General features: G+C 42.3%; 1 protein-coding gene across 1 annotated transcript; it reads right to left on the bottom strand.

Annotated features, from left to right (window-relative positions):
* Positions 1–3,521: 3,521 nt before the first annotated feature.
* On the bottom strand, positions 3,522–9,141 carry cbx7a (chromobox homolog 7a). Its single transcript, XM_085351439.1, has 6 exons — positions 8,796–9,141; positions 7,649–7,692; positions 7,450–7,515; positions 7,269–7,335; positions 5,268–5,568; positions 3,522–5,175 (listed from the first exon to the last, which is right to left on the bottom strand). Exons 1-6 carry the CDS (start codon positions 8,862–8,864, stop codon positions 4,649–4,651), a joined length of 1,074 nt encoding a protein of 357 aa, XP_085207565.1. The 5' UTR covers positions 8,865–9,141; the 3' UTR covers positions 3,522–4,648.
* Positions 9,142–13,594: the final 4,453 nt, after the last annotated feature.

The raw sequence follows: 13,594 nt of genomic DNA, 5'->3' as shown, positions 1-13,594 counted from the left end.
TGCCAGAAATTGGAGAAGAATCAAATGTGAAGGTGCCAGGAAGCCGTTATCCTCCAGCGCTGTCATAATCCAGTACTGCAGCCTACCTGCAGTGCCCAGATGGTAAAAGGCGTTCAGTGCTCAGAGACACGGAAGCTGCGTATCCGACTGAAAAGTCAAGACCGGGCCAAGAAATATCCAAGGACAAACTTATGGACCAATGAGATGAGAGTAACTCTTGACAGAGGATATGGATGGTGGCTCTTCCACTTCAAATCAGACTCCAAGGTGGAGGTGAGGTACTGGTGTGGGCTGGTGTTATTAAAGATGAGAAGGTCTGCATCTTTCAAGAAGACTGTGAATTTTATACTGGCTAATGTTCCATCGCAGGCCTTAAAGATGAAAGAATAATGACACACGGATTCAGTCCCAAACCACACCTAAATCCCACCGAGAGCCTGTGGGAGAGTCACTGTGAAGGAAAACAGCACACCTCTCTGAACAGTGTCTGGGAGGCCGCGGATGCTGCAGGAAAGGTTGATCGTCAGCAGATCAAGAAACTGACAGATGCCATGAATGGAGGTGTCTGGCAACAGCTTTGGTGTTTCAGTTTGGATGTATCCGTAGGTCGGCATACCTTCTTTGAACAACATGTGACAATCAAAGCAATTTTATCCCTTTATGAGCCAGCCCCTGTGAGAAACTGAAACAGTGACTCAAGAATGTGTAGTTTCCCTCACATTCAGCAGAATCTGCAAAGCTTCAGACGTCTTGGTGTCTTGGGTCTGTTGGATAATAGACAGCCTAACCTTCCTCTGATTACAACAGAAAGGATTCCCTTCACATACATTAGGTAAAAGCCATGCTCCACAAAAGTGCATGCCCTGTGCTCATCCATTTCTACTTGTTGTTATTGAAAGCCCTGTGTTAGTTTTTCTCTCCCCATGATCGTGGGAATTGACACTGATTTTTCTCTCTTCCAGTTAAACACTGTTATTTCAGCAGCGCCACCATTTCCCGTGCTGCACTCCTCTGACACGCTGACCCATGAATCACACTGTTCACTAGAATCTCATGGCGTCACTTACAGGAATGTTTTGCGTGAGAGCATTATGCCCTCTAGTGGAGGGTTTAAAAAAAACAAACAAAAAAAAACCCAACCAAATTTCAAACCACTGGATGAAGAATACAGTGTTGTTTGTCTTTAAAGAGGCATTGATAGAAGTGTGTGAGTGACTGAAGAGAAATGAAGAGAAGTTTGGCAATATGTGTTCAGGTTACTGTCTCCTCTTTGATCATTAGAAACTGAAATATGTGGAATAAAGCAGGACTTTCTTACCTTCAGTTTTGTACTTGATAACTGAAAGGCATGCTCTGCTCTGTTGGACTGAGATCAGGTCAGAATCTCCCGTTTCATTTCATCAGGCTGCTTCTATCAGCAGTCACATCAACCAGGCCCGCTCCGGAGCAGGTTAAGATTCAGATTAGAGATCAACAGGTATGAAATCAGCACCCAGTGACAAATCAGTTCTCCAGAAAATTGCATCACCATCAGTATCAGTAATAAATAATGATCAATTCTGATTTTAGACACAACTTTAATTCTTAATTGTTTTTCCCCTGTTGCCTGAAAGCAATTTTACCACAACCTCTCACTGACCTCACATCAAATTGAATTCTGTCTTTATATTTAAACGTTGCTCTCACACAACAAGTAAATGGAGTGGGTTATTCTTTGGTGTAAAATTGGCTTTTTCCTTTTACATTTTCACTGACTCTCTTTTACTCGAAGTACAGCTACTAGCACACAGGACAAACAGCAAGAATATCTGTTCAATCAGTCACATTAACTTCACTCTGACCGGCCTACTGAAGTGATTTCCACGTCTCCTTTATCAGGCCATGTGCAGCAATACAGAAGCAAAGCATATAAAGGTTCTCTGTAAAGGAGTCCTAACAACATGACACTCTGCAGCCACACGTGATTTACGGAGGCTCTAGAACTCAACTTTGATCACAGAGGAGGATGGATGTGTCTGAAGATGAAGACCATCTTGAGGTCATTTCTGATTCTGATGATTTCCAAATGAGGAAAATGCCAATCATATCCCTGCAAGCACGACAATCGCATCAGAAAATGGTAAAATATAATGATCTTCATCCTCAAATGCACATCAGGCAAAACTGTTGGCATGAAGCATAATGAAGACAGCACCAGGGCCCACTAGGATGGCACGTGATAGACATCAAGTCAGCTTTTGAGCCCAATTCAATACAGACAGACATGCTCAAAATGACTAAAGTGACTGTGGATTTTGGGGGGAGAACTGGAAGCTGGATAAAATGCATTTGTATGGATGTTTGAGGGTCCCATGTATGGTCAAAGGTTCAATCAACAGCCAGTTTGTGGGATGCAGAGACATATTTTATGCCATGATGGCCCTGGAGACTATGTTTTCTGCAGAGTAAGCCAATTTGACAATTGAGAGACAAGCACTGCCAGATGAGAGAAAGACAAATTGGCACCTATTGTTAGACTAGATTAAAAAAAACAATGTCATGAAAAATGATTGTATTTTATATGTAAGTCCTTCCAGTGTATATAATGAAAAACTAGTGATATCCTCACTGAACCCCCATGTGTGAGATGTAAGAAACTAATTGTATACTGCACTAATTATTGAATGAAATAGTAATGGAGTTAATAATGCTAAATAACGTGTATCGTAATTTTCTAAAAGTTTCTGACACTTTTAGATAACTAAATATGCCCCAAGTCAAACTGACCCAGGAACAGCGTTGCTGTACCGGAGAAATGAACATGAGGGTTAATCACCATTTGATAAGGTGTCTGGAGTGGGGATCATTTCTGTGAAAACAGGTCAGCTCATGAGCGGTTTCTCTTCGCATCATTCTGCTACAAGTTAATCTAGGTTTCATCTTTTAAAAGAAATTTCCAGAGCTGTGCAGGCTCTGACACAGTCTAATCGAACCTTCTTGTTATTGAGTTTAACCAGTGGCTTGTACCTTGTTGTGAACATTCATGAAGGCGTCTTTTGATTTCAGACTTTGACGATACACCTACCTCACCTCCTCGAGTGTCCTTGACTTGGCTGGATGTGGTCTAACATCTAACCAAGGTCTGGTCTTTCACGCTGCTTTGAGCTGCATTCATTCTCTTTTTAAGACTGTACCAACTGGTTTTTGCTCTCCGTGTAAGGCCAAAAAAACCCCAAATAAATGGTTCACTTACATGTTTTTGTGCCTTGTTCTCCAAATTTCAGTGAACAGCTAACTTTTCTCTGCTTTATTTATCATGACACGACAAGGGCGTGAAACTGCTCGTCAGTTGGTTGTTAGGTTTCGATAGTGGGTTTGAAACAAATCTCTCATCACGAGGCACTAAAGCAAAACTACAACAAAGAAGGTTCATTGTCAAAAAACAACAACAAAAAAAACCAAAAACCTTCCCAAGAAATGAATAAATAAATTTGGATACATCTGTGTTTCATGACTGGCTTCGTCATCTCTTTCAGAAAGGTAACACAGAAACATGTCTTTATACCCACCCCCTCTAAGCACACTCCAGGCGGCAGCTACTGTTGTACACATTTATTGGAAATAGAGTCAAAGTAAAAATGTATTTTTTAAGAGAGAAGATATCTTTGACATTTCATGTTTGTCAGAGAGAAAGAGACTTGTTTGGACACACCGAGTGACATAAGTTAGTTTAGCTTATACGTGTGACATGCAATAAATAAAAGCGCACTACGGTCCGGCTGAATGTACACTTGCTTTCATTTGCACATTACCTACACAGCAGCTGAGTAAAACGACACCTCCTGTTTTGATATGCACAAAGGCTAGTGAAGAGAGTGGACTATCAAATGGTAATACAAAAATAGAACCAGGTAGCATTTCATACTTGAAAAATAAAGGGACAGACAAAGGGCGAACACGGCTGAGTACTTGTTTTTGTGCATCCATCCTCCTTGAAGCGCAGAACTTCATCTAAGCGACAGGCATTAATTCTCTGTCTTTGTTTTTTTTCTTGCTTTTGTGACAGAAATAAACCTCTTCAACAAAGCACAGGACAGGGCTTTGAGCATGTGTGGCACAGACTGACAGGGCATGCGGTTAGCTCTGTGCAAATACTAAAAAAAATAATTAAATGACAAAAGAAACATCTTTACAAAATCATTTGTAAGAAAGAGGAGCGACTGAAAACGGGCCCCGAGAACCGATCTGAGTGTGAGACCGATGTCTTGCTGGAAAGCACTGAGAAAAGTAGCTGCATCTGAGTAGTTATCTGAACTGCATCGTTTCAGGCTGCTGTCTCACGTGTGTCTCACTCTCGGTAAACCCAGCGGCCCCGGGGAAGAAACCAGCCAGAGACCTATTTAGTCTGCTGGATTCTTATGGATAATTTGAGCACTTTTTTAAGGGCCTCAGGCTTCCTATCACATCTAATAAATGAGCCACAATAATAAAATTACCACTCACTTTTTATGCAAAGGCAAAAATTTCTTCACCGAACTCAGTGGGAAATGAATGTAGCTTTGTAAACATGTAGAGTTATCTTACATACGTGACCGTTTTACATGTACAAAATGAGTGGCAAGTCTAATTATGGTTATTCTGAGCTCTCGGTGCCACTCGTCACCCTTGTTCAGTAGCCCTTAAAGAAGCCTTCGGCCACCCTCGCTTCTTTAAACGTCACCGTCACAGAGTTTATAGTCACTTTTGTCAAGATGACGGTCTTCGGCTGATCTGCTGTTGGGGAAGCAGTCTCTGGGGCGACGATCGAATCGTCGCCTCTCGCTTCCTCCTTCCTCACCTCAGCCAGGGAGCAGACGGTAGCGGCGTCACCTGCCGTCCCCCTGCTCCCCCGAATGCTCACTATCACTGAGGTTGCATTGCTTCTCTCCGGGCCTGACTCCCAGCCCTCCTCTCCTCTGTCCGAATCTGACCTGTCACTCACAGAAACTGCATCGCCCAGTCTGGCCTCAGATGCAGAGGTGCTGTCCTTTGATTGGCTGCGCACAAGCATTGGCTTCGGTGTCGAATCGCACTCGCCCATGATGTCGATCCACGTGTGCGAGCTTACCGGCATCAGGTCACCACCCAACTTCTCCCCCACCTGCAGCTCCAGGTCATGTTGCTCGAGCAAAGCAGGTGAGCTGCACTCTGACAGGCCTGAAAAGAGATGGTGACACATCTTGTTCATTTTTAAGGGTCAAAGGTCATGGTGGGGCTACTGCGTTTTGTTATCAGCTTGACAAACCAACCATATAAACTGCCTTCACATCTCTCCCCCATGGTGCTCTCAGACTTCTCTTCTTCACTGGTGCCGCCCCAGTCCTCCTCCATGGGCTCCATCTTCTTCTTCTGCAGATGCATACGTTTGCCATCTCGCCCTCCTTTGGCCACCCTCTGCCAGCCATTCCTCCTCACCTGGCGCTGGTACATGCTGCCGTGCTCAACGTGGTCCACGTCTGTGCTCATGGAGCGGGTGAGGGAGAGGCGAATGCGGGGCGGAGGCTTCTCCGTCATCTTGTGAGCGCTGCGGAGGTCCATGGCAAAGACATTCTGGGGGAGAGCAGAGATGGTGGCAGGTCAGAAGCTGTATGACTGCGCACACAAGCAGGAAGCAAATACAGTTCTGCCTTTTGAGTTACTTACAGTGGAAACATAGGATGCATTTCATTTTTGACAGACAGCACGTGTATGGGAAATGTAGTCGTAAAGAAAATGCTGTGATATTCAGTTTACTTCTGCAGCCAACACCACTATCCAAACTGCAAACATTAGCTGTTTAGCATGTTTAACACCTTTGTTTTATTTTTGTTTTTTAGAAATGTCTTAATTCTGCAGAAATTGGTTGACAGGATGGTTTTAGCTAGGATTAGCTAGGATGGTGGAATACTAACCAAAAAATAAATACATAAATAAATAAAACAATCCTGCTGCTGTGAATACCGTATTTATAAGTACAGAAAATGTGCCAATATCTGCCATTAAAATCAGATTAAAAGATGTATATTTACAGATTTACTGCAGTTTGATACAAGTAATGGAAACAGTCATCATCTCACGAAACACCAGAACTGTTCTAAACTCGCTTCAAAAACAAGTAAATGGAGCTTAAAGGTGCAAAATGCAAATTCCAAACCAGCTATGCCCGGCTTGCCTTTTTTAAAAGTACCACCTATTTACCACAACAGGCAGCAGTGAGTTAGTGTTGCATGCATACTGTGTCGGTCCAAAGAAGGAGCACTGCACAGTGCACACAGTCTGTGACTCTGTCCAAGTGTTAATGCATGATTTTCTTTTAAGGACCCTCTCTGGTCCTCATCGTCATGGTGATATCAAGAGCTTGACTTGGCTAATTTGTGATGCTCTGATATCCACGTGTGGGACAAAGCTTGACAGCAACTCTTACAAATTGCACCTTTAACGACTGAAGTGATAATGACACAGTGAGAGCAACGACCATTCGGGGGTCACACCCCTCGCTTTAGAAACATGTCTTTTAAAAACTACTGAGGCCATTGCGCCTTGATCTCTGCTGGGGTTTTGTATCTTAGTGATTGATTATCAGCGCTAATGGGTCACTCTGTAAAGAAACTGATGTTTTAAACTGTTAAAACATCTGGACAATAATGAACTGTGAAGAAAAAACAACAAAAGTATTGTTCACAATGATACAGCATTGGGGTTTTTTTTGTTTCCTTATATTTCCAGCTGTTTATGAGAAGTAAATGTTTCAATCAAAGGGGCATTCTGGCAATGTTATACATGAAACTTACATTTGAGGACCATTCAGCTAGTAAAGCGAGCTTGAAAAATAATCCTGCTGATGTCATGGTGATGTAATTGGGGTTATTGGGCTGGAGCTTGAGATCAAGTTGCATTAGCAGCAGGGTTACAGGTCAGGCGGTTCAGGCGGCAGAAGGCAGAGTTTGTTGGGTGCTAATGGTAAGGTCTGTGATTTGACACTGAACCTAAGGCGCTCCCATCAGAGGAACTTTAGGCCAATAAGTAACTAAGAAGAAAAAAGTCCCAGGATTCCTACATCCCAAAAATTTGTAAGCTTAATGTTAAATTGATGGAATACCCCTTTAATATCTTTTTTATTTGTTTGTTGTGTGTGTGCACAAATACCAAAAGTCATCACCTGGATAAATGTGCAACTGCCTTTAAACAAACAAGCCTGGCCAGCAGTTAGGATTAATGAAGGAAGATACAACAAAGGTTTGTGAGACAAGAGGAAAGGTAAGTGTCGCTACCCGCAGGATGGGCCTCCTCGGTCTAAGACCTTTCCTGCGATAGGTCAGAGTTCTTATCTTCTCCCGGCTGGAAAAGAAGCAGACAGAGAGAGAGAGAGAGAGGTCAGAAACAAAAGCAAGAATATGAAAGTGTGACTAACAGAATGAAAGGAAAACCACAACAGTTTCTGTAATTACGCACTTCTCCTCGTAGGCCAGAACAAGGAGAGGGTCCAAAATATTGTCCTCTGGTTCCCAGGTACTGTACCTGCCAGCGCACACACACACACACCCAAGATGTCAGTCTATCTAGTATGAAGAAGCACATTCTATAAACGCTCATAAATATACACCGGATGAGGGGGATGAGGTCACTAGATGATTACTCAAGGCTTACTCACTTTTGGGGCCATCCCTGCCATTTCAATAGATACTCCACAGCACCCTGAGGAGAGACAGAGGGGTGGGGGTGGTGTACACTTAGAGATGATGCAGCACACACACAAAACACGTGCTCCAGCGCATACAGAACCAAGCTGCTGTCGCTTTAAAGTGTGGATGGGAGGGACAGAGGGAGAGTCACGAGGATTTTTACTTCTTTTTTTTTTAAAGGGGTGTTTTTGTGAGGGGTGACGTCAATGACAGCGAGGCTGAGTGGCTGCAGCTAGTCTCTCGCTGGCGATGACGTGACCGAACGTGGCTACAGCAGGTGCCGGTTTCTACGATTCTCGTGGACGTTCTAGAACAGCCCTCCGCTCGTATAGGTGGGGCCACACGTGAAGATGAGGGGAGGCGGGGGCATGTAAACAACGCGGTGCTGCGCAATTTTATCTTAAAAAAATTAAAATCTTTTTTTACTTTTTAAATTATCAGCTCGAAAATCAATGCTCGCAGTTTGTCCCAGTGAAGACGAGATAAAAACAAAACAAAACAAGAGCAGCTCCGACGTGCGCACAGTGCGCGCTTTCAGGAGAAGAACGTGTTTGTTTACAGGCTCTATTAAACTTATGCGAGAGCGCATTTCTACATTATAGTGCGCTCGTGCTGCTCAAATTATCACCCCCAAATCCCCCCACCACCCCCAACTGCAAAAAAATCAATGGGCCACCACCACGAAGGAGTCAGCGACGGATTTACGCAGCGCTCACCATCTAACCGAAAATAAAGTGCGCAGCTGCCCGCATAGCTACTGGCCGTCAGACCTGTTTTCAGGTCACACACCCCCCTTCTTCTTCCTCCACACATTTCACTACAACTGCGTAGGCTCCTCCAAAACACGAACACGCTGCAGCAGCTGCAGCGCCAGCCGTTGCACATGAAGGTTACAGGATGCGACTCGTGCGCTAAAACAGTGTTAAAGTTTGGCGCAGTTGCATGAAAACAGATCGGTGTTGTGTCTTAGCGTAAAAGCTGGAGAAGGATTTGGGAGCGACAAAAGTGCGTAGCCAGGTTTTGTTTGTGCATGGCAACCGGAGCAGAGCGCTCCTTCAAGAGGGAAAACAAACACAGGCGATTAAGTTTTTCTGTGAGTTACGTGCTCATTCTTACCTTTCTCACCCTCTTATTTGTTATCGACTCCACTGCAAACACTTGGTCTCCAATTGAAGACAGCTCCATCGCTGATCGCTGAATCCTGAGCAGGACGCGAACTGGGTATCTATGCTTTTTCGGTTGTTGTTGTTGTTGTTTTTGTTGGCTTTTTTGTTGTTGTTTTTTGTCGCAGTGCAAAAATTTAAATAACAGATACTATTTAAAGACGAGTATGTGTGGGGAAAACCCTCGCACTGTCACGGCGGATGCTCGCTTGTTTTTCTGCCTTCGCTTCTTCCCCTTCACGCCTGCTCCTGCTGCCTGCCTCTCTCAGTGTTTAAAATCTGCGACACATCAACAGCAGCTTTAAGTCCTGCGCGCTCTCACACTGTTGCGTAGGGGCCGAGCCTCCAAGATACGTGCCCGCACCCGCGAGGCCGCGCACGCAAGTTAGACTAGAGTGCAGGAGAGGGGCAGAGGGAAAGAGATCACGAGGACAGGATTATTAAGGGTTACAGCTAGGGGAGCTGCTGCTTTTTTGCTCATGAATTATTATTGCTTTTGTCGTTCATAAGTCAAAATTTCGGGTGACTGTCTGGAAATTTCTATTAAATAACTCCATATTTAATAGATTTTTACTCAATAACGCGAAATTTCAAATTGGCTATCTCGAACTTTCGACTTATTCAGGTGTTAGAATAGCTAACACGAAATCTGAACTTACCTCTGTCTGAATTTTTTTTCTAAATTAAACATGATTTTTTTTAACATAGCTGACTATGTTAAGCTTAAAATGTGTAGCTTCCTGTAGAAACTTACTTAAATCGCGAATTTATTATATAAATAAGCATTTTTTTTTGTATTTCTACCATTTAAAAGGTGTTTAAAAACACTTAAGAATTACATTAATTTATAACCCAATTGTTGTGATTGATTCCACCCTCCATGGCCCCCCTATTGTAGAAACAGAGCTTCCATAGCATCCAGTTTTCTGAAAATGTTAAAGCCAGATTCTCAGTTTTGTTTGGCTCATCAACTTAATTTCGCATTAATGCAGAAAAAGGAGGAAGAAGGTAGGATTCTTCTGAACAAGGCTAACAAAATATTGTCAACCACCTCCACCCCCCCAGTAGCAAAGGTCAATGTACACATGTAGTGTGTAGATGCTATCAATCTTTCCATCAAGCTCTGCACCAAAAAGCTAAAAAGTTCACTCACTGAAAACTACAAAGACACTATGTCAGTCTGGTCTAAGATCATAATATGACTTTTAGGGATTTATTGTTTTTTAATTTTCCCACTTTCACAAGTCCTTAGATGCACCACTGGACTCCAGCCTGAGCATGAAACAATATGAGCTCTATGTATTTTTATGTAACAGAAGTAAAGCTCAGCAAAGATCAGAATCTGCAATGGAAATGAAAGCCTCGCCTTCTCTCTCTCCCTCTCCCATGGAAACGTCCACCCCTTCAACCACGTTTGATCCAAATATGGAACGAAAGAGCTAAACACTGACAGAAAGTCTTAATTTTACATCCTGAATGCTAAGCAACCTCTCTGCAGAGAGGAGAGCTGGAAATACAGCTGACTATAACTAAGATGAAGGTCTCAGCGATTAAATAATAACTGCTCATGCGATCAAGGAAAAAGAAAAAAAAGATGTTGTTTAACAGTGTGATCTCACGCACTTTTCAAACTTTATACCTGAGCATCTATTCACCCAGCCCCCAGGTGAGAACAGCTCATAAAGGTGGCACAAGTATTGTGGAAAAAGGGCCCAGAGCCAAATTCCTACTGTCTTTCATTGAGGTTGGTGTGGATCAGTTTACAGAAAAGAAAAAAAAAACTCTTTGTAACTCCACACAAACACAATTCATCCACACGGCCTGTGGTCCACGCTCTCTCTGCACCTGGAGCACTTGCATCACTTACGCATTGGGTGCCATGGCAACTGTTTCCACGGCAACAACTGAAAAGCTGGATGATGATGATGATGATGATGATGACACAGCAGGAGGAGTTGACAAACACTTCAAGGATGAAGAATGAGCTGAACTTGTCGACTTTTGACCTCCCAGTTTTGAGATTATATAAACATGTTAATCCAATGACACTGTTGTGTGCATGTTTAAATGTAGCCTCCGAGATATGAAGCAACAAACTGCTGTGAAAACACAGGACAGATGTGAATGTTGTTACCTTACACGCACAACATACTAACAGCAGACAATTTAAAAATGTCAAGTGTATTTTTCAGTCAAGAGAAGCTTGAAATGATCCAGAACTTGTAAACATGTGAAATCATCCTATTGCAGCTTGTTTCTATTGCTCATTTAGGGCGAGGCTAATCCAGCATTTGGGCGGGGCTGATTTATAGACGATATTTGCTGATATGTCAGTATCGGCATTTGTAACGGCTAAAAATGCAGAATGAAAACATAACGGCGAGATGAGAGACACACCTTTCACCGTGTTATGAGTGTTGGATTGTGTTCACCACGTGTTTGGACCTAAAGCTACAAAGAACAACCTGCTGATCTGAGCAGAGTCAGGCAGACTAAACAAGTAATCTGTGACTTGTTGTGATGATAAAAGATGATTATTTTAAAGTTTTGTTGTCATGTTATTTTAGTGAAGACTCACAAATAACAGCACTGTTATGCTGGAATGTGTTTAGGTTTTGAGTGCCTGAAAGATAATAAAAAAACCCGTCTGAAATTGGCCACACTTTACTTATTTAACACAACATCAATGGAAAGCATTTTAAAAAGTAGCTGTAACATATTGTAACAACCTGATGAGATTGTGAACAGTGGTTATGAGAAGTTTGCAGGAGTATGAAATGCAGTAATTTACAGTGACCTTATTAAGCATTAATAAACTGTTAAGAACTGAAAGGTTATCAGATTATATGGTTACATGAAGAGTGACAGAAATATTAACACGTTTTAACATTTAGAATTAATTCCGTACTCACTGTTTACTTAAAACAAAGATCATTTACTGGTCCAAACAGCAGAGAATATACATCCTCATCCTTTGATTTAAGAACTACTGCATGATCACCATCATTATAAGAACCAAAGTCAGTCACCCCAGTTTATATTGACTGGGAGCATGAAAGCTAGATTGTGATTAGATTAATATCTTTACCATGACTCAGTGTTTTAATTATTACTTCCTTCCCTGGTCAGTGGCTGTGCCTTAAAAACTTTCAATTTTTAGCTGCACACACAATTTAAAAATTTAAATCTACGCCAAGATGCCCCTGATGATATAATGATGACCTCACTGAAGCTATTCTGTCAGAGTTTTTTGAGCAGAAGAACTTGTAAAAGTGGCAGAGTGCCCTTTTAATCTGATTTTGTGCAGTGAGTATTTCCACACGGGCGCTTTAATAACCAGCAGTGAGTTTGCACAGAGTGCTGTGGTGTTTTAGTTCCGGTAAAGTCCATAAAGCTCTGGTGATCTGACCGCCTGTTCTTTATGGTCCTATAGGGAAGAGTACACCTATCAGTCTGAAATACGGGATAAATGCGCCTCTTTTCCCGTAAGTAGGAGGTAATTCCTGCAATTCAGAGAAGAGATACGGCGGTCACATGACTCGTTATCTGCCCGGATACTACTGTAGCGGATTTGGGAGTCGGGATGGAGCGGCAAACACAACACGGCAGGACGGATCACAGCGCTCGCTCCCACCCACATGTTATGAGTCACATATGAGTCACCAAACGTGCCAGTAAAATCAGGGCTGCTTCACTGGAATACGACCAGCGAAAAACATTAGTGTAACTTACAGCCCAGTACCGGGAATCCACGGGTTTATTTCTCCTGTCCTACACCCGCAGGGGACCGCAGACGGTGCATTTCAAGGGAACAAAGGCAAAAGGCATTTATGGGAAGACGGAACCGGTCAGACTTTTCCCTGGAACACAAAACTGCACAACTTTAGGAGAAAGAACTTGTTTACGCTCAGCATTTGGTTTTAAATAGGCCTATGGGTGTGCGTTTCTGTAGTCGGGCCTTGTGGTGGAAAGATTGCAAAGTTGCAGAGAAATTTTGACTACGTCTGTGTACTCGAGTGTTTTTGCACACTACGGTTCATCCCGTGAAAAATCACGGAGTGATTTGAAAGAAGTCATGCAAATCTTACCTTCAGACTATTACGCAACATACAGTCTGAGCTACAGGCCTTAGTATGGCTATATTATCAAAAATAACTGTATGAAATATGCTCGCACTCCCTCTGTGTTACAATTATTTTTTAACACAGAAAGACTATATTTTATTTTATTAATACACAAAAAACTCACAAACATGAAGCAAGTGCAACAGAAATATATAAAAGCAAAGACGTAGTCATTTATATAATCATTAATGAAAAATGTGCTTGGTACAAACTGAATGTGACTGCATTAAATTAAAGGTGCACTTTCACGGGCTCAAAATTATTGGGGGTAAAAAAAAAAAAAAAAAAAAAAGCACATTCATTACAATTATGAGATCCTTTAATGTACCTGTAAAAGTCTTCATGAAGGAAAGATTTTGCATGGCTTCATAAGTGTTATTGGATATGAAAGTTACATACTGAGAGATGTTGTGGGGAACTTTTTTTAGATTTGGTTGACTCTATTCCTACTTTACTTATGCATCGGAGTATTTCAGGCCAGAGCAAGTCTGTTTTCATTCATGCATGCTCTGCTTAGTCATAAATTTTGTTTCGTTTCCAAAGTAGGGCCGACTGAAAGTTTAAGACTCAAAACCAAAAGTAAATGAACAAAGAGAAGCAAACAACAGACTCAAAATAAAAGCTAAAG

Source organism: Diplotaxodon limnothrissa, linkage group LG4 (genome assembly GCF_057381915.1).
Source record: "Diplotaxodon limnothrissa isolate DT_005_m linkage group LG4, D_limnothrissa_male_GT1.1, whole genome shotgun sequence".
NCBI classification, from domain to species: domain Eukaryota; kingdom Metazoa; phylum Chordata; class Actinopteri; order Cichliformes; family Cichlidae; genus Diplotaxodon; species Diplotaxodon limnothrissa.
Note: the sequence above shows the minus strand (reverse complement) of the source record. Positions and strands in the feature narration are given on the sequence as shown.